Here is a 20,161-nt window from a genome sequence, read left to right as displayed (position 1 = left end):
ATGACCTTGAACAAGTTTCCAGGCTTTGGAGCCTCCGTTTCCTTCTCTGTCAGGTCAGGATGATGGAAGCAGCCCCCGCACACGTGGGGCCGTGGACCCCAGTAGGTGCCCAGTGAATTCCGTGTCTCCCCTTCCCTGCCTTTCTCCTCTGAAAACATCAGACTCTGCTTAACGATCCCACTTAGTTTCCAGCCGACATCCCGGCTCTCCCGGCTTCTGCCCCTGGAATCTTTCCTCTCTTTTCCTGGATCTTTTTCTTTTCCCCTACAGCTCTGCACAGTCCTCCCCCACCTCTTTCCTCAGCAAAGCTCCCCCATCCTCCTGCTTTGTAGAGGGCAAGGAAAGGTGGGGTTACATGGATGCCCAGTGATATTTCAGCTTTAATTAAGGCGAAGATTATGCATGCCATTTGAGTTTGCAAAAGGATTCAGATCAGGATGAATAAAATGCTAACTCGCTCCCCCCCAACCCCCATCTAACCCACTCACCCGCATACCCTGGGGCAAAATGAAGCATAACTCAGTTTCTCCAGGAAAGGCATCCGACAGTAGGTCATCGTGGTCACCAGGCTGACAGCAGCAGCGCGACAGCCTCAGCAAGTATTCGTTCTGCCTGCATCCTGCTTCTCATTACCTTCCTTAGCTAGATGTTGCTGGAGAAGATGATTGAGCTGTGCAAGCTACGGATATCTGTCCTACAAACAGGCGGCACTGTGGCTTCAAGGCTGTGATGCTCCCGCTTTGCTCTCAGCAGAGGCACATCTTCCAGGGGTGCAGAGGACCTTCCCTCCTCACATCCATCTCTGGTGCACCCTGCTGCCTCAGGAGGCTCCGGTCAACCCTCTGTGAGCCAATGATGACTGGACCTCCATCCCCAAACAATTCCCCCCTCATTCCATGGGTCTCAGTTTATGTGATCGTGGTTACCACCCTCTCCTTCACTCTAGACCTGGAGGCCCTCAATCCTGGGTTTATGTTATTTAACACACAAGTGGAACATCATACGCAGCTGCTTGGGGCTTGAGCTGTCAGTTTCTGGGGCCCCGTGTGTAGGTGCGCGTGTGTGTGTGTGTGCACTAAGTCTCTTCAGTCGTGTCCGACTCTTTGCAACCCCCTGGACTGTAGCCCACTAGGCTCCTCTGTCCATGGGATTCTGCAAGCAAGAATACTGGAGTGGGTTGCCATGCCCTCCTCCACGGGATCTTAAATGTGGCTATCCCAAGGTCTGACTTTAGGACCCAAAGGGGCAGGTCCCCTTAAGACGGGGTCTTAGCCAAGAGCCCCACACTCCTGGATCATCTTCACTGAACCATCAAAGTGTCACTTCTGCCAATACCTCAGCTCTGTTTGTCAAGTGCAAGGGTTCCTTGCTACAGTTTGAAGAATAGTTGAGGTGTCATCAAATAGTATACAAGTGAAAAAGTAAGAGGTATCAGCTTAGAGACAGCACAAAGGGGCAATCATGACATCCTGGAGATGGAAGAAGGAAGCCTTTCATGAAAGATCAGAGTAGGTGACAAAAAGTACTTAGAGTCTCCCAAGCTTTGGTGACCACAGATTGGTAACTCAGAAACCCCGCTGGTCATCAAACACCCTGAGCCAACTGCAATCCATGGTTCTGCAAACTCTTGTCCCTGGTGAGGTATCAGTTCCCCCAACTGGAGGCCACGATAATGGAACAAACTTCTAGGGCTGAAACACGGAGAGTCTTGATCCAATGGTCAAGTCCATCTACGGAGTCATCTACTTACTAAAACCCCACAGAGTTAAGCTCCTGTGTTCCTCCCCTACTCTCATCCCAGTATTTCTCCTTTCCAGGCCAGGTCCCAATGGCAGAGAGCTCAGCGCAAAGGAATAGGCTGGACCATCCATGCCTACATCCTCCCAAGGACCAGGAGCATCTCACAGTTGGCAATCCATTGCTGCACCTGCTCTGTGGCCCCCAGGGGCACATGGCAGGTGGGTTCCCTCATCTCAGGGGTCCTCAGGCTATATTCAGGCAGGGTTGTGGCTCCAGAATTTGGCTGTGAAATAAACAGTGTTCTTACTGACAATTACCAGCTCACCATTATTTATGTCTACAACTATTATTATTATTATTTTTATTAAAGAAAGCCCTTTTCCATAGGACTTAGGGCAAAGCCTTTTTTTGAGGGGAAGTTCTTTTTTTTTTTTTTTCATCAAAGAAAGCCCTTTTCTTTAGGGGAAGAGGGTGCTACTATTATTCTCTTCACTGTTTCCCTTTAGTGAGGTCAAAGATCAGGCAAAGGGACCTTGGCAGTTTAGAAGCAGCGGCATTGGCAGTTTAGAAGCAGCGGCATAGCAACGCAGTTGAACTCAGCAGGGAGAGTCGGACCTACCTCACTCCTCTGGGTGATTCATTGTTTCCAGTCCTGCCACCAGGCTGAGAGGTGAGGAAGAGATTAGTGCTAGATTCCTACTAGGTTTGAGCTCACCAATTTTTTTCCCAGTGAAAACTTTAAAAAATTGCTACCTGGATAAGGAACCACCCCACTTCCCCTTCTGGCCAAGCGCCATAATCCAGCGCTCTGTAGTTTCCACTCGTGCTATAGAAGCCATTGCCAGCAAGGTGAGCTTGGCCACACCGGAAAGATGCTCCAGGTGGAGTAACTTATCTCGTTCTGCTGTTTATTTCCAATCCCCATAACCCTTTGCGTTCACCAGCCCTCCAGGGGTGTCATTTCATTTGTAATGTTGTGAGTGGGTTAAAATGATCATCTCTAAGGATGTCTAGCCCAAGTGAAGCCTCCCCCTCTCCCCACCTCCTCTCCTGTCTTCCTGGCCCTCGGTTGGCTGAGAACAGTAGGAGCCCATAACAGACAGCATGTCATCGGCTCCTGACAGCCTCGGTGCTGTAATATGGGCCTGCCAAACCCATTACAGTAATGACAGCATTGCAGAATTAGAACACTCACTCCTATATGGAGAGGGAAAAGAAAAAAAAAAAAAAACTGGGGAGAGAGGGGGCAGGGTTGAAATCTTGTGCTATTTTGCTTTCTTTCTCTTTCCTCCTTTTAATATGTGGCATTATTTTTCTTTCATTTTCTTTTATTCTATTAAAAAGATAAACAAGGGACTTCCCTGGCAGCCCAGTGGTTAAGACTGTGATTTCACTGCAAGGGGTGCATGTTCAATCCCTGGTCAGGGAACTAAGATCCCACATGTCTCATGGAGTGGGCAAAAAAAAAAAGAAAACAAAAAAGAAAAATAAGCATGGAACCATATATCCCTGCCTAATGACACATTTTCTGGGAAGAAGATGGCATCACTTGGGTTTTAGGAAATCACTGGGTCTCATGGAGGAGCCAGCAGTGTCATCTCAGGATCATTTCGCCAAATGGGGCCTATTCAAGGATGCTCTTTGCTGGGGCTTTTGTAATCTCAACAGGCACTTACAGAATTAACTTTTCGCCTCGGGCAGAGGAGAAGGGGTATTGCAGAAAAGGATCATCTTTCTGATGGGAGATCATAAAGTGCTGTTGATAATTATGATGATTACAGTGATTTGCTTACAGTCAATGGTCCCTAGGACTCTCCTGTGGAGGTGAGAGAGAGATGGCTCCATCTGGCCTATGGGCAAACTAAGGCACGGAGAGCTGAGTCAAATCACTAATTCTGTCTGGCCGTCAGGGACTGGTCCAGGCACAGAGGAGGGCGTTGAGGGGGTGGCTGCTCTGTGGGGAAGGGGAACTCTCAACAGGAGACGTAGAGGCTGGGTTAGTAAAACAGAGACCTGCAAGACGCCAAGAGCTCCTGCTGAGCATGGATGTTCGGGAGCAAGCTAGAGGTGCAAGTGCTGGGTTTTTCAGAGAGGCTCCCCTTGTGGCTCAGAGGGTAAAGAATTTGCCTGCGGTGCAGGAGACTGGGGTTCAGTCCCTGGGTGGGGGAGATCCCTGGAGAAAGGAATGGTTACTCTCTCCAGTATTCTTGTTCAGAGAGTTCCATGGACATAGGAGCCTGGTGGGCTACCGTTCACGGGGTTGCAGAGCTGGACACGACTGAGCAGATACACACACAGGCTCAAATGGGGTGATGAAGGGAATTGCAGTAATACTAGGACACCGGAAGAGACAGCAAGCCTAGGGATCAGTCTCCCTCTCTATGTGTTTTATACCAGGCACCCAGCCCCAAGGGCAAAGGGCCTCATAGAAAGGCTGAGGGCATTTTCTGCCAAATCTGAAAATGCTGGGAGGGGGCTGGTGGCACCCTCAAGGCAAGAGGCAGAGCTCACATCCTTAGTGATTAGGCTCCAGAGACCTAGGAGTGGGGGCGCTGAACTGCCTTAGTTGTGGCCACTGAGTCTGCCTTCTGGGACAGACCCAGCGAGCGTTAAGGCCAGGAGTGTGGACAGGGTGCAGGGCAGCATGGATCAGCGGAAGGAGTCCTGAGTCCTGGCCCCACTGCCTGTCAGCTGTAAGACCCACTGTCCATCCTCTTTAGGCCCAAGTTTGACCATGAAGGGGGCTAATAACACACTGTGTAAGGTAACTGTGGAGACTGAATACATAAGCCCTGGCCGGGTGCCCAGACATCATTGTGCTGGATATGTCAATTCCCTTCTTTTTACTCTTCCCTTCTTTTTACCACCTCAGACATTCAGTCAGTCAACAGATACTTACTGAGAACCTGCTCTATGTTCAACCCAGTGCTAGAAGAATTTATGAGGAGAAGCTTGCCCATGAAAACTCACTAAAAGAAGGACTATGTCGAGTTCTCTGAAAACACTGGTTCACGAAATGTGGTTGGCATTTTGGTGAGATAAGGTTCAGGCATGAGAAACTCTCAAAAGGCAATGTTGAGCAAGGGGTAATCAAATGCTGAGTTGCCTGCTGAGAATGTTCATTTCCCAGTGTCCTCATCAGATACAGGATAGACGATCTGCGTGAATCCAATGCCCAGTGGAGTCAGCTCCCTGCAAGTCTCTCCTCCTTATACTTCCTCATATCAGCCTTGTCCGGCAACTATCATTCATTCATTTATTTATTCCATCCAGTCATCTATTCATCCATCCATCCATCCATTCATCTATCCATGTATCCATCTGTCCATCCATCCATTCCAGTCATCTATCCATCCATCCATCTATTCATTCATCCATCCATCTATTCATTCATCCATCCATCTATTCATCCATCCATCCATCTATCCATCTATCCATTCATCCATCCATCTATCCATCTATTCATCCATCCATCCAGCAATCTGTTCATTCATCTATCCATCTGTTCATCTATCCATCTATCTATTCATCCATCCATCCATCACTTATTCCACAAGTACTGAGGGCGTATTAGGTACAAGCACTGTGTGTCCCCATGTCTGGGATACATGTGAGTTGGTCAGCATGCTGGGGATCTTACAAATTTATGGTTTGGTGAGTGTAGAAGAGACCAACAATAGAAAGTAAAGAAATAAGATAGGTTCAGGGAACTTCCCTGGTGGTCCAGTGGTTAAGACTCCAGGCTCCCAATGCAGGGGGCCCAGGTTTGACCCCTTGTCAGGGAACTAGATCCTGCATGCCACAATTAAGAGATCCCGCATGCCACAATTAAGAGATCCCGCATGCCACAAGACTTGGCACAGTCAAACAAATAAATAAATAAGATAGATTCAAACAGTGAGAAGTACACTGCTGCTGCTGCTGCTAAGTCCCTTCAGTCGTGTCCGACTCTGTGCGACCCCATAAATGATAGCCCACCAGGCTCCACCATCCCTGGGATTCTCCAGGCAAGAACACTGGAGTGGGTTGCCATTTCCTTCAGGAGGAAGTAAAATAGGGTAATGGATGACTGGAGGTTTGTTGGAAGAGTACGATGAATGGGGTGTGCAGAGTGGGACTCTCGGTGGACTGGTGTGACATTTGAGCTGAGACTTGGATATGAACATTCTTTCTTTGAAATGGGGGAGGGGGTGTGGTGCTAAGAAAAGAGAATACCAGGCAAATGGAACAGCAAGTGCAAAGGTCCTGAGGCACAAATGAGCTGGTTATCCACCAGAAACAGAAGGAAGGCTACTGTGGCTGGAGCTTGATGAAGCCGGGGGCAAGGGGACCCAGCATGAGTCTGAGCAGAAGGTGGAGACCAGAACTTGAGCAGGCCATGGCATGCTTTCTCTGTGTGTGGGAACCAGAGAGGCATTTTAAGCAAGGAAATAACAAAATCTGATTGATGTTTCAAAATCTTTAAAAATAATTAGTACTCGTAGCTTCCAAAACACACACTTCTGTGGGACATGGCCATTGCTCTGTACAGTCTGTCTTCTGGGATTGCCTTTTGCCTCATTTATCTGTCAGTTGAGAATTAAAGATCTCATTCAGGTATCGCTTCCTTTGTGAAGCCTTCTTTGACCTTCCAGTTAGTCCTATCTCCTCCCAATCACTCCCTTTTCTTATTCCTATGCTCCATACACACCTCTAATAGTGCACAAAATCTAATACACTGCCATTACCTGCTTACATGTGTCTCTCCTAGCAAAGGACCCAGCACATGGAAGGGGCTTAATAGATTTGACAAGGGCCAGCAGTCAGGGTAGGCTCCGTGGAAGGAACTTTCGAAGGATGGATAGAATTTTGATAGATGATCAAGAGAGGCCAGAGTCACACAAATCCGACAATATCTGCTCAAGTCAACATGAGTCATGACTGAAAGATACTGACAGCAAGAGGGGAGCCCAAAGCAACTATTCCCCAATAAAAAAATAAAGATGGGGAGCCCACCCCAGTGAAACCCATGTGACCTTCTCCTCTCTCCAATGTGATGCCAGTTCAGGCAGCTGATGAAAATGATCGATGTTGACTTGCATATGATATTCAAGTACTTTGCATATTTCCATTCACATTGAAATGCAAGGACAGACTCCTCGTCCCCCCGGTTCCTTCCTTCTTTCATTTAGCAACTCTTAATTAAATATTTCCTGAATATCCTGCTTGATCCTTGTCCTGTGAAGGATAAGGAACTAGAAATTTGTCTCTGGTGAGCTCACACAGGATGGATGGCTCACCGGGAAGAGGCAGAAGAATACGAGTTCCCAGCTGGGGTTCTGGAATCAGAAGATGTGGGTTTCAAAACTGATGAACTGTGTGATCTTAGGCTACTGGCTTAACTTCCTTCCGCCTTGGTTCCTCATTTATAAAGTGAGGTTACAACTAACAATTCAGAACTAGCCAGGTTGACCTGACAGGATGTGGGACATATAGCTAGGACTCTGTGGGTATCCGATGTCTTGTTTTTGCTTGATCCACTTAAGAATTGATGCTTTCAAATTATGGTGCTGGAGAAGACTCTTGAGAGTCCCTGGACCTGCAAGGAGATCAAACCACTCAATCCTAAAGGAAATCAACTATGAGGATTCAGCAGAAGGACTGATGCTGAAGCTGAAGCTCCAATACTTTGGCCATCTGATGCGAAGAGCCAAATCATTGCAAAAGACCCTGATGCTGGGAAAGACTGAGGCAGGAGGAGAAGGGGACGACAGAGGATGAGATGGTTGGATGGCATCACTGACTCAAGGGACATGAATGAGTTTGAGCAAGCTCTGGTAGATGGTGAAGGACAGGGAAGCCTGGCGTGCTGCAGTTCATGGGGTCACAAAGAAGCTGTACACAATTTAGCAACTCAACAACATTGTCAATTAACAGTGTTGTGACAGGTTCAGGTGAACAGCAAAGGCACTCAGCCATACATATACATGTATCCATTCTTCTCCAAACTCCCCTCTCATCCAGGCTGCCACATAACGTTGAGCAGTTCCCTGTGCTATACAGTAGGTCCTTGTTGCTTATCCATTTTAAATACAGGAGTGTGTCCATGTTCATCCCAAACTCCCTAAGTAGCTACTCCTATGGGTAACAATTGTTTACTGTTTTTCTCACATCCTTCTATGGGAGAATTTGCAGATACCATTAAAAACCCCTGGGTAGGACTTCCCTGGTTGCCTAGTGGTTAAGAATCCACCTGCCCATGCAGAGGACATGGGTTTGATCTCTGGTCTGGGAAGATACCACATGCGGCGGGGCACCTAAGCCCATGTGTCACAATTACTGAGCCTGTACACCACAACGAAGAATTGCCCCCACTCACTGCAACTAGAGAAAGCCCGAGCAGCAGCGAAGACCCTGCACAGTCAAAAATGACACAGATAAATACTTAGTTAAATAAAACCTCCTGGTTAGACTCTGCAGACAGGTCCAACTTTTTTTCTTCCCACATGTCAAGCCTCAGAGTTGGGATGGCTGCAGCTAACCCTGGGTTTCCCAAGTGGCACTAGTGGTAAAGAATCTGCCTGCCAATGCAGGAGATGTAAAGTGATGTGGGTTCAATCCCTGGGTTGGGAAGATCCCCTGCAGGAGGGCATTGCAACCCACGCCGGTATTCTTGCCTGAGGAATTCCTTGGACAGAGGAGCCCGGCGGCCTACAGCCTATGGGGTCGCTCGGAGTCGAACACGACTGAAGAGACTAATGCACACACTCCTTGGAACAGCGATGGAGCCAGCACCTGGGGGTTGGGTGTGGGGTGGAGCCTGGCTGCTGCACGCTGGTCAGGGTCCGCCCTCCCTCCTGTTCCGGTTGTGAGCAGAACTCACCCATTCGCTTTCTTTCTCTTCTCTTGCCTTAAACATACCCCAGAGGGAACATAAATTGATTCACCCGCCTCCGACCTACAGACACCCGAGGGAGCCTTCTGGTTTTCTCCCAAGACTTCTGACCCTTCCCTGCCACTCAAACCCTTTCTCTTCCTGTCTCTCCAGTCCCAGCAGCATTGGGGTCAGTGAGTGGGTTGCGAGAGCTCAGACATGATGTTTGGTGTGTGATTCATTTGCGCCAGGGGATTCTGAATAGATAATAATCATCTGCAAATGGCAATTAACAAAATCTTTTTTTTTTAAAGTTTACACTGAGGGCCTCTTTATTTTTGACCATATCTTTAGAAACATCCAATCATGGGTAACTTCATATGTGTCAAAAGCTCCAAATCCACCAAATGAAATTTAGGTTCATCTTTTTGGCTCTTTAGGACACTTGTCCAAGCCCCCTTTTCCTCTCAGAGTCAACTTTTCCCTCTGTAATCCTGCACCTTTGCTGAATCACTTTTTCTTCTCATATTCACATTGAGCACAGATATCTGAAACCATGAGTTTCTGTTCCCTTATGATGCAACTCTGTCCTAGCTTTTAGTATCCAAAGAAATTTGTGATATAGGCAGTCAACTAGGGAAGGATATTTCCCTGGTATATAATGGGCTCAGGATGATAGAATGCATGACCTTCACACTGTGGACAGGAGATAGAGCTAATCCAAATGGTCCTGGGACGTCCTAAGTCCTTCAGAATCTCAAACAGTTCAGCCCGACACTGTGCAAGTCTCTGTGACTGATGGATTCCCCTAGACCACAAACTCTCCTGAGGGACAGGATACAGCCCTTTATTTAAACTGGGCAGTGTGGAGGTGTGTCGCAGCATATTCTCCATGATAGCCATGGAGAGGAGGTTTCCACACATGCTGAAGGACTTGAGCTGGAAGCAATGGCTCAGGGCAGGCAGGATGGCTTCAAGATGGAAGTCCCTAATTCCACACATGTTTAAGTTCAGTTTTTCAAGTGTGCCTGCAACTTTCTCCAGCAGAACTGAGAGGCGCTCAGCATTGGAGTATGTCAGGAGGTCACCACTCAGATCCAGGCCCTTTAGCTGACTGATGTTTGGACACTGGGACAGATGGGTCAAATCTGAATCCATAAGGAGAGAGTGAATTATAGCAAGATTATCCAAGGGAGTCATCAGGCACCTGAGCATCTCGTTCAGGCAGCCTTCAAGGAAGAAGGGCGTCTCCAAATACAGATCCTTGAGGTGGTACAACCTGTGGAACTCATGAGGTAGATGAGGAAGTCATCCATGGTACTTTCCTTTAAGCGAAGTTCTATGAAAACCTCTAAATGAGCCAAGGGCTGCTCTGTCCTTGACCTGACCTCAGCCACTGATGTCACTGATGAGCTTGAGGACACATAGACACTTGATCCAGACCACATTTTCCAGAAGTCCTGGCCAATATTCCTTAAATCCAGCACCTGCAGTTTGCACCTCTTGGAATGATTTTTCTGGGCAAGAAGGATATCAAGACCATTCAGAACTGCTTGTAAGGTCCCCACATGAGGCTTTTGCATTAGGCCACCCAGAGGCAGACGGACAAAGGGCCAGGCATACACCATGGCCTTCAGGGTCTCAATTCGACTCCCACAGAAGGCTTTCATGAAGAGTGGGGGGAAGAGTTCGATGGGCAGATACTGCAGAGCTGTGATGGCTGAGGCCTCATCCCTCAGCAGGCTCACTGCTGCCCGGTTCAAGAGTCTGGGTCGGGTCTGGAGACTCATCCTGACTTGGTTCCAAAAGGAATCCTGTGGGTACAGCTCTGATGTGGATGGCAGGCTGCTCAGATCTCAGACATATTGGAGAGCCCAGGTGGTGCCTCTGGAGCTGGAAGATTCTGTCAACAAAATCTTTTAAAAAGTGCCTTGATGGTTCTAAAACGGAAGGCAAAACATATCATGCTTCTTGTTGCAAGTGATTTTGGGGGTGGCTGGTGATGCACAGGCTTTGAAGGAGATGATTTCCACCCCGTCATGCCCAACAAGAGAGGCTACCCCTAATTTCATGCCCCTTACCCAGGACTGTTCCTCAAGACAGCCTTTGAGGAAGACTCACTTTGGCTTCTTCCTAAAGCCCTTGCCTGGGCTCCATATCTCCCCCCAGGCAAGCATGGGAGTTGACAAGTGGCACCATTGGAAGACGGACCAGCGAATCAACATCTGCTACCAAGCGATACAGACCAAGTCTTATGGCAGCTTCTCTGCTCTCAGTCCTGTTACCTGAGTCCTCCCTTCCCTCAGTCCCTCCTTAACCTTGGTGCAAGCTAATTCAGTCTGCTGTTGTTGTTCAGTCACTAAGTCCTATCTGACTCTTTTTGACCCCATGGACTGCAGACGTGCCAGGCTCCTCTGTCCTTCACTAGCTCCTGGGGTTTGATCAGATTCATGTCCACTGAGTCAGTGATGCCATCTAACCTTCTCATTCTCTGCCACCCCCTTCTCCTTTTGCCTTCAATCTTTCCCAGCGTCAGGGTCTTTTGAAATGAGTTGACTCTTCCCATCAGGTGGCCAAAGTACTACAGCTTCAGCTTCTGCTGAAGTCCCTCCAATAAATATTCAGGGTTGATTTCCTTTAGGATTGACTGGTTTGATCTCCTTGCAGTGCGAGGGACTCTCAAGAGTCTTCTCCAACACCACCATTCCAGTCTTAGCACCCATCAATAGAAGACAGCGTCCTCTTGCTAATTCGATCCTAATATTCTCAGACAGTGCAGCCTCCATAAACCCCTTCTTCTTCACTGCTTCCTGTCTTAGGGTGGTGAATGGGGGACAAACTCAGGGATCCACAATCTCCCCACCTGCCTGGAGAGCAGGGTGGATCCAGCTGGCAGGTTCCGTGGGAAGACAGACCCAATGCATCTTTCACTGATAGAAAGTCTTATCTATTCTAGACTCCAAACCACCCAGGGGAGGTCTGATGAAGTCCCCAACTGTTATTTGGGAGGAAAGAGGTGCAACAAATTAGAAATGAAACACAGCAGTAGGATTTGGGGTACAGGGCTCAGAAAGGATGCTGAATTCCTTCCTTATATCACTTTTTTGGAGGAGCAGACCCTCAAACTCAAGGTCGCTAAGATGGTTTTTGGAATAGAGAGTAACAGAGAGTCCATGTACAGGTTAGACACCAACCTAGGCACCCCACCCTTCAGGGGTGGTTTGGAATTTCAGGAAGAGTGAGGAAGAGGTTTGGGAAGAGGAAGCTTCAGCCACAGGGTGGGAGGGCCGGGTGAGCAGTAGGACGGTACGAAGAAGCAAAGGGAATGACAAGATGCTAGCTGATGTTTCCAATGGCACCTACCTCGTCCTTTGCACACACTGCCCCACTGCGTCCTCACTGCTTTAACCTAAGATCCTCTGGAGAGGCCAGACCCACATTTTTCAGATTGTCCACAGATCACCCCAGATTAAGTCACCTGAGGGCTCCTTAATCACACGGCCTCCTGGAGATGCGGTCATGGTGTTTTCAGCCTCCTGTCCTATGGGTGTTTCTTCCCAAGTCCCAAGTAGCTACTTTCTCACTGAGTAGGCTTTAGGACCCAGGCCCCCAACGTCCAGGCCACATCTAACAAATCCAAGTCTTCACAGATGGGCTGGGAAACTGCTCTCTTGAAAGGTCCCCAGGTGGTTTCCATGAACATTAGAACCAGGCCACTGAGCTAAGTCATGTCCTGAGGTTTCATGATTGGCAGTAAGCTGGGGAGGGGGGCACACTGTGGCATCATTTGACGGCATCATTGATCTTGTGCAAACCGCTAAGAATAGCTTTGGTTCTCTAAAAACTTCCAACAGGGAAAGGACAGTCAGTGTCTCGTTTACCAGAACTGCTAGTCTCCCAAAATGCTGGAAATGAAGGAATCTTCCAACTCACTGCAGTTCAATCGCTTAATTTAAAAGGACAGTGATGGTTAATTTCATGTGTCAACTGATCCCCGTGCCCACATATGCAGTTAAACATATTCTGGTTGTTTCTCTGAAGGTGCTTTTTGGATTTTGCATTGAAGTCAGTGGACCTGGAGTAAAGTCTATTGTCCTTCAATGGGCTACACTTGTGCGTGGGCTTCATCTAATCCCCTGAAGGCCTGAACAGAACGAACACTGATCTCCCCTGAGTGAGAGGGCATCCTGGCGGCAGACAGCCTTCAGACTCGGACTGCAGCTCTGCTCTGGGTGTCCGGCCTCCCGGCCTACCCTTCAGGCTTTAGACTTGCCAGCCCCACAATCGAGTGAGCAATTCCCTAAAATCAGTCTCTCTCTGTATATATATATATATTTACACACACACACACATATAAATATATGTATATAACACACACATATATATATACATTACATATATATATATATGCACACATTCTGTTGGTTCTGTTTCTCTGGTGAACTCTAATTCAAGACCCAGTGAGGTGTGAGAACTAACCCTGGGTCTAGAACCTAGGTCATTGCAGAGATATGAGTAACGGAGACAGTCCATGGCCTTCTTGCCGTGAGAGCACTAGCTTCTGCCCTAGGAAGAGCGTCAAGCTGTATGTGTGTGTGTGTTTCCTGTGAGCTCCTTGCAGCCTGGGACCCACGTTCCTTATTCATCTCTCATGTTGCCGTCCCTGACACTGAACCTGGAAGACAGTAAGGACTGAACGAGTGATTGAAGGAAAGCAAAAAACTTTCTCTGAGTCTCAGTTATTTGGATACTTATGGAGACTTTCCAAATCCCCAGGAGGCAGGGCACAGACTGGTCCCCTGTTTACTCTCTACCTGCTGCAGAGATAGGGCTTCCCAGGTGGCACGAGAGCTAAAGAACCCAGCTGCCAATGCAGGAGATGCAGGTTTGATCCCTGGGTCGGGAGGATCCCCTGGAGGAGGGCATGACAACCCACTCCAGTATTCTTGCCTGGAGAACCCCATGGAAGAGGAGCCTGGTGGGCTACAGTCCAGAGGGTCGCAGTGGATTCACAAGAGTCAGACACAACTGAGTGACTGAGCAAACACGCACACACACATACACACTGTCCCCAGATACTTTGGCAGATAGGTACAAGGTTAGGGTGAGGGTGTAGGTCCTGTGACAGGTTGGAAGAAATGATGGGGGTCCCAGGGGTAATAGAGTGACTACTGAAGCCTGGAAGGAAAGAGGGAGGCAAACGGGAGGGAAGCCCCTTGGAGCAAATGGCTTTGCTGTGGCCCACACTCTGCTAGGGACTCGTGTACTGGCTCTGGCACGGAATCATCAGGTCATCATTAAATCATCATCAGGTATTCATTAAATTAATGAAGAAGGGGTAGGGGGTAGAGATGGAGGTTAGTGACAAGGGCCCTAACCCAGCAGGAAACAGGCTCCAGGAAGAGCCACTTTGTGTGCAGGAGGAGGGAGACAGAAGTTGGAATCCACGCCAGTGGCCACCTCCATCACCTCCCGCTGGAAACCAGAGGACGGGCACTGGGTGCTAGGCAGCAGGCTGGGACCTCCGCGGTCTTGAGATGGGCTCTGCCCTCAGACACGCAGGTGGACGGGGAAGTGGTGGAATTTTGCTTTGGTCATCAGGGCTCTGGGCGGCCCGTACCTGAGACACCACCTGTGCCCTCACCCGAGCCTAAAGCAGCGTGTGTGCAGCATGCAAACAGAGCGGCAGACAGTGGCATGGGCTGCTCCCTGCACCCCCACCCTGCATCCGCACGACCCGTGACCCCCCACCCCTCAGGGTGGAGACAGAATGGAGCTCCTGTCAAGTGCTTTCAGCTCCAGTTGGAAAAATCCTCCTTTGGACAGCCCAGCCCTTGGGCTGGGTTGGTTCCTCCAGGGCAGGGCTCTCTCGGAGATGTTGACCTGTCTTCTGAGCCAACTGGATTTGCACTCTTGGCGGAAACCAAGCAGACAGCCGGATCCTGCTGTAGCCCAGCCTCCCACTCCTCTTTCTAAAGCTCCCAAATATTCACTGGAAGGACTGACCCTGAAGCTCCAATACCTTGGCCACCTGATCTGAAGAACTGACTCACTGGAAAAGACCCTGATGCTGGGAAAGATTGAGAGCAGGAGGAAAAGTGGACCACAGAGGACGAGATGGCTAGATGGCATTATTGACTCAGTGGACATGAATTTGAGCAAACTCCAGGATAGAGTGATGGACAGGGAAGCCTGGCGTGCTGCAGAGTAGCAGAGTTGGACACGACTGAGCGACTGAACAACAACGTGTCAAAGGGCCCTCCTGCTCCTGGCTGTTCTGAACAAGTCCTGGATGCTGCCTATGAGCTGTCCCACCTGACAGCAGCCCAGGATGGACCCCTGCTGCACCCCAGGACTCCCAAATGTGGTTTATCTTAATAAAATCATAACAGAGTTTCCCCGTTATGCTATTGATAACCAGTTGTCCACTAGGCTTGATTGTCTCTAAGCAGTTGGGGTAAACAACGGATACCCAACTCCCTAGGTAGAAGAGCAGCTCCTCATTCTTAGAAATCACCGCGTTCACCTCCCTGTTGTTCTGTCAAAGAATATGCAAGCCGTGGGAGGCAGGCAGAAGGAGCTGTTTGCCAGATGCGCTCACTTAAGGAGTCCATCGATTTAAAAATTCAGATGGATGCGTTGGAAGTGGGTTCCCGACAGCAAAATGGAATTCTCCCTGGTCCCACTGCGTTAAGCATCAAGTTACAGATCTTCCCAAGCAGCGTGGACACTTCTAATAAAGCCAGCTTTGTGTGGGGAATGTAGGTAGTGGGGGCTCCATGACCAAGGGGGCCATCTCGACTCCCTGGGAGATAAATGTGAGTCTTGGGCCAGCCCCTGAGACCACCACGCTCCTCCTCCCTGGCTTCCCAATCAGCTGAGTAAGTCTGCACAGCCCAGTCAGGCTCTGCCTGCCTGGCTCTCCAGACCACTGAGGAAGCCAGAGCCTGTCTCTTTCCTCAGGACCTCAGGGCCTGTCTGTTCTTATACCTCGTGCACAGTAACTGCTCAGGAAACAATTCCCGGTAAAAAATGCCTTTCATGGACCAGGTGCTGGAAAACACATTATGTACGTGATTTTTTTTTTTTTTTGTATTGGTCTTGGCAATGGTTCCCCATCTCTTTTATTTTTTTAAAAGTTGAAATACAGTTGATTTACATTGTTGTGTTCCTTTCTGGCATAGAGCAATGTGATTTAGTTGTATATATATACATACACACACACACATATGGCTTCCCAGGTGGCACTGTGGTCAAGAATCTGCCTGCAATGCAGGAGACACAGGTTTGATCCCTGGGTCAGGAGGATCCCTTGGAGAAGGAAATGGCAACCTGCTCCAGTATTCTTGCCTGGGAAATCCCATGGACAGAGTAGCCTGGTGGGCTACTGTTGAGGAGGTTTTAAAGAGTCAGATCCGACTGAGCAAACACACATACACACACACACACACACAATCTATCTATATATATACACAACCCATATGTGTGTGTATGTGTATATACATACAGATATTATGACCAACCTAGATAGCATATTAAAAAGCAGAGACATTACTTTGCCAACCAAGGTCCGTCTAGTCAAGGCAATGGTTTTTCCTGTGGTCATGTATGGATGTGAGAGTTGGACTGTGAAGAAAGCTGATCGCTGAAGAATTGATGCTTTTGAACTGTGGTGCTGGAGAAGACTCTTGAGAGTCCCTTGGACTGCGAGGAGATCCAACCAGTCCATTCTAGAGGAGATCAATCCTGGGTGTTCATTGGAAGGACTGATGCTAAAGCTGAAACTCCAATACTTTGGCCACCTCATGCAACGAGTTGACTCACTGGAAAAGAGTCTGATGCTAGGAGGGATTGGGGGTGGGAGGAGACGGGGACGACAGAGAATGAGATGGCTGGATGGCATCACCGACTCTGTGGACATGAGTTTGAGTGAACTCCGGGAGTTGGTGATGGACAGGGAGGCCTGGCGTGCTGTGATTCATGGGGTCGTAAAGAGTCGGACACGACTGAGCGATTGAACTGAACTGAACTGATATTCTTTTTCAGATTCTTTTCCATTGTAGGTTATTATAAGATATTGACTATATCAAGAGTTAAATTTTATTTTTAAATCTACCACAGATCCTGGAGGAAGAAATGCTATTATTTGCATTTTGTAGATGAGGGAGTAAGCTGGGATTTGAATTCTCTTCTCAGGCCAAGTCTGGGGCTCCTCACATCACACTGGCCATGTTTCTTCTCTTTTACCTAAAGAACTTGAAGAAAGAGGCTGCTTGGGGGGTCCTGACTCCTGTGGCTGGGGAGTGGCGGAGGGGTGCTGAGCCTGGGAGGACACAGCCCTTCCCGACAAGGGAGGGGCCAGGCTCCGAGGGGACGGGACCAGGCTCCAAGGGGGCGGGACCAGGCTCCGAGGGGGCGGGACCAGGCTCTGGAGGCAGCATGGTGGGAATCTGGGCATCTTCTCCAGCCAGATCTGGCTCAGTCCTGGCGGGGTGCCCTTCACCTTGTCCTGGCGGGGTGCCCTTCACCTTGGGGGCTTCCTGAGTCTCTGCCTGCTCTGCTGGGGCCTGGCCTCAGGAAACCAGTCCAGCCTCATCTGCAGGGGATTCCCTCCGGCATCCTCTGCTCTCTGCACACCCGCAGAGGCAGGAGTGTAGAGCATGCGGCAGGAAAGGCGTGTTTCAGACAGAGCTTCCTGAGGGGCTGGGCAGTGAGCATGGAGGGAAGCAGAGATCTGGGTTTCGGGTTCTTGTTCTGACCATCTTCAGCCAGTGATGAAACCTCTCAGAACCTCAATTTCCCGATAGTAGAATAAAGACACTGCCACCTGCTTCCTGGGGTGGTTGGGGAGTCAAACAAGATGATGAACAAGTGCTAGAAAAGTGCCTCTTGGGCTTCTCTCGTGGCTCAGTGGTAAAGAATTCACCAGCCAACCCAGGAGATGGGGGTTTGATCCCTGGTTTTGAGAAGATCCCCTATAGAATGAAATATGGCAACCCACTCCAGTACTCTTGCATGAGAAATCCCAGGGGCAGAGGAGCCTGGCAGGCTACAGTCCATGGGGTTGCGAAAGAGTTGGACATGACTGAGCGACTGAACAATAAGAGCAATGCCTCTCAGCAGAGACACGGGGCTGCAGGACACTGACAGCAGGACCAGGTGGACCTTGCATCCCACACCAAGCGGGCAAGCACGAGGGTGAATCCCGGTCTCTTGAGAGACCTTTTCTAGAAACAACTCTAGCTTGAAACACTGCAGGACATCTTTCCAAAGCGTGTAGATTTTGGCATCAGAGAAGTCGACTATTTTAAACTTCACAGTCATCCAAAGAGAACGGAGGAGATGGTTTAGTGAGGGTCCTTTTTCCTTCACCGAGTCCCCTGCCTGCTTTCTTCACCACAGAGAGCATTTTTCAAGAGCAGCCCTGGGTGATGGGCCCTCCCATTCAGCCAGCAGTAGCCAGCTTTCACGGCAATGCCCTGAGCAGTTCCCAGAACCCAGGAGAGTGATGACCATGTGAGGACTTTGTGAGGTCCTAGAAATTTGGATTTGGCACCATAGATGCTCCAGAGATGTCTTGCGAGATGCCAGCACGGCCAGCTATGAGTGGTGCGTGTGTGTTAAGTTGCTTCAGTAGTGTCCGACTCCTTCCGACTGTAGCCCACCAGGCTCCTCTGTCCCTGGGACTCTGCAGGCAAGAGTACTGGAGTGTGTTGTCATGTCCTCCTCCAGGGTTTCTGTCCCGCCCAGGGATCAAACCCACAATTCTTATGTCTCCTGCATTGGCAGGAGGATTCTTTACCACAAGCTACCACCTGGGAAGCCCCTGTGAGCAGTACCAAACCCCAAATGTCAAGAGATAAGCTGTCCAGGGACCTGGCGTGGCATTGCCAGCTAGACCGCAGGGCAGGAATGCTTAGGATTCGGCTCGCATGCTGCAGCCTGTTGCTGGGTAATCGTTAGACATGTACAGGCTTCCCCCACAACCTAAGGGGCAGGAACAGGGCTTCTCCCCATGTCCCCTGATCCCACAGCACAGTGTAGAGAGTGGTGGTGAGGGGGAGCCCAGTAAACCTGAAGGAACCATGACCGCCATAGCCACAGGCATTTGTTTGCTTCTACTTCTACTCTCTGGATGAACTCTCAGGTCCAACAATGAAGTGACCTTTCTGAGGTTCCATGATTGGGGATCCCAGTTGTTCTTACCCTGGGGAGATTTATTTCTCCCAGAGGATATTTGGCAACATCTGGAGACATTAATCAATCAATTAATTTTAAAATTGATTAGTTAATTAATTAGGCTGCCCTGGGTCTTAGTTGTGGCATGTGGGATATACTTCCCTGACCAGGGATTGAACCTGGACCCCCCGCCTTGGCAGTGCAGAGTTGTAGCCACTAGCCCACCAGGGAAAGTATCTGGAGACAGTTTTGATTATCACGACTGGAGAGAGGCTACTGCTTCTAAAGAGTGGAAGCCAGAGATGCTGTAAACATCCTCCAAAACACAGGCACGGCACAGTGTGCCCCCCTCCACCATCCAAAATTCTCCAGCCCCAAAGGGCAACAGTCCTGAGGTCGAGAAGCCTGGGTTGGAGGTAAAGAGAACGGTGTGTTTCAAGTCACCAAGTGTTTAAAGGGTCTGCAGGTGGAGAGGACAGTAATCATTCGGGTGAAAGGCAGGATGTGAGGTTAATGAAGGTGACAGCAGAATGGGAGACTGGAAAGGTAGGCTGGAGGCAGAGAAAGGTCTTGGACAGCAAATGACAAAGTTTTGCCTCACAGATGAGAAAACAGGACTCGCTGAGTGGCCAGACTAGAGCTGGTTTCCCACGCAGTCCTCTCTCCACCTAGCACGCTGCCTCTTTCCTAATCAAGACAAGAGGAGAGGCAGGGAGGGCTGAGCAGCAGTCACACAGTGCAAGCCACTTTTTAATCACCTGCAGGACTCATTTGTGAGCCCACCAAGCGCTGTGAACACTTTCATCACTGTTTTCCCTACCGTACCATGTTATTACTATTTATCTATTAATCAATTTCCCTACTAGAAATTGATACGCTCCTTGAGGACAGGGGTCATGCTTAATTATTCCTGTATCTTTGGTACCTTTCATGATGCCTAGAAACAATAGGTACGTAAAGCAGGATAGCTGCATAAATGAAGCAACAGGAGAGGGTAAGTTGACTCTCTGCGTGGTTGTTAGGACTGTGATAGGCTTCCTTATTCCTGTTTTCTTTTTTTGCTTTTTTTTTTGGCTGCACTGGGTCTTTGTTGCATGGGCTTCTCTCTAGTCGCAGTGTGTGGGCTTAGTTACCCTGTGGCATGTGAGATCTTAGTTCCCCGACCAGGGATTGAACCTGTGTCTCCTACATTGGAAGGCAGATGTTTAACCATGGACCACCAGGGAAGTCCTTCTTTTTTTAAATACAAGAAATATATGGAAACATGTACATGCTACTCTAGCATGGAAACATACACTACAATATGTAAAATAAATGGCCAGGGAATCTGCTGTATGACTCAAGGGAGCTCAAATGGGTGCTCTGTGACAACCTAGAGCGGTGGGATGG

At 49.1% G+C, this 20,161-nt stretch overlaps 2 protein-coding genes and 1 pseudogene across 2 annotated transcripts in view; all 3 read right to left on the bottom strand.

Moving 5' to 3' along the window:
• KIRREL3 (kirre like nephrin family adhesion molecule 3) overlaps positions 1-20,161 on the bottom strand; it is a 620,470-nt gene that overhangs the window by 360,079 nt on the left and 240,230 nt on the right. The gene's annotated exons all lie outside the window — the stretch shown is intronic.
• LOC148773870 (PRAME family member 12 pseudogene) lies at positions 9,056-9,886 on the bottom strand (annotated as a pseudogene).
• On the bottom strand, positions 9,889-10,383 carry LOC148773869 (PRAME family member 10-like; the record flags this gene model as incomplete). The annotated part of the gene is made up of 1 exon (XM_088832421.1): positions 9,889-10,383. A coding segment is annotated over exon 1 (495 nt), but the record flags the coding sequence as incomplete, so codon positions are not given.

This window comes from Moschus berezovskii, chromosome 25 (genome assembly GCF_049115385.1).
Source record: "Moschus berezovskii isolate FMDL1 chromosome 25, NW_MosBer_1.0, whole genome shotgun sequence".
Lineage (NCBI taxonomy): Eukaryota > Metazoa > Chordata > Mammalia > Artiodactyla > Moschidae > Moschus > Moschus berezovskii.
Note: the sequence above shows the minus strand (reverse complement) of the source record. Positions and strands in the feature narration are given on the sequence as shown.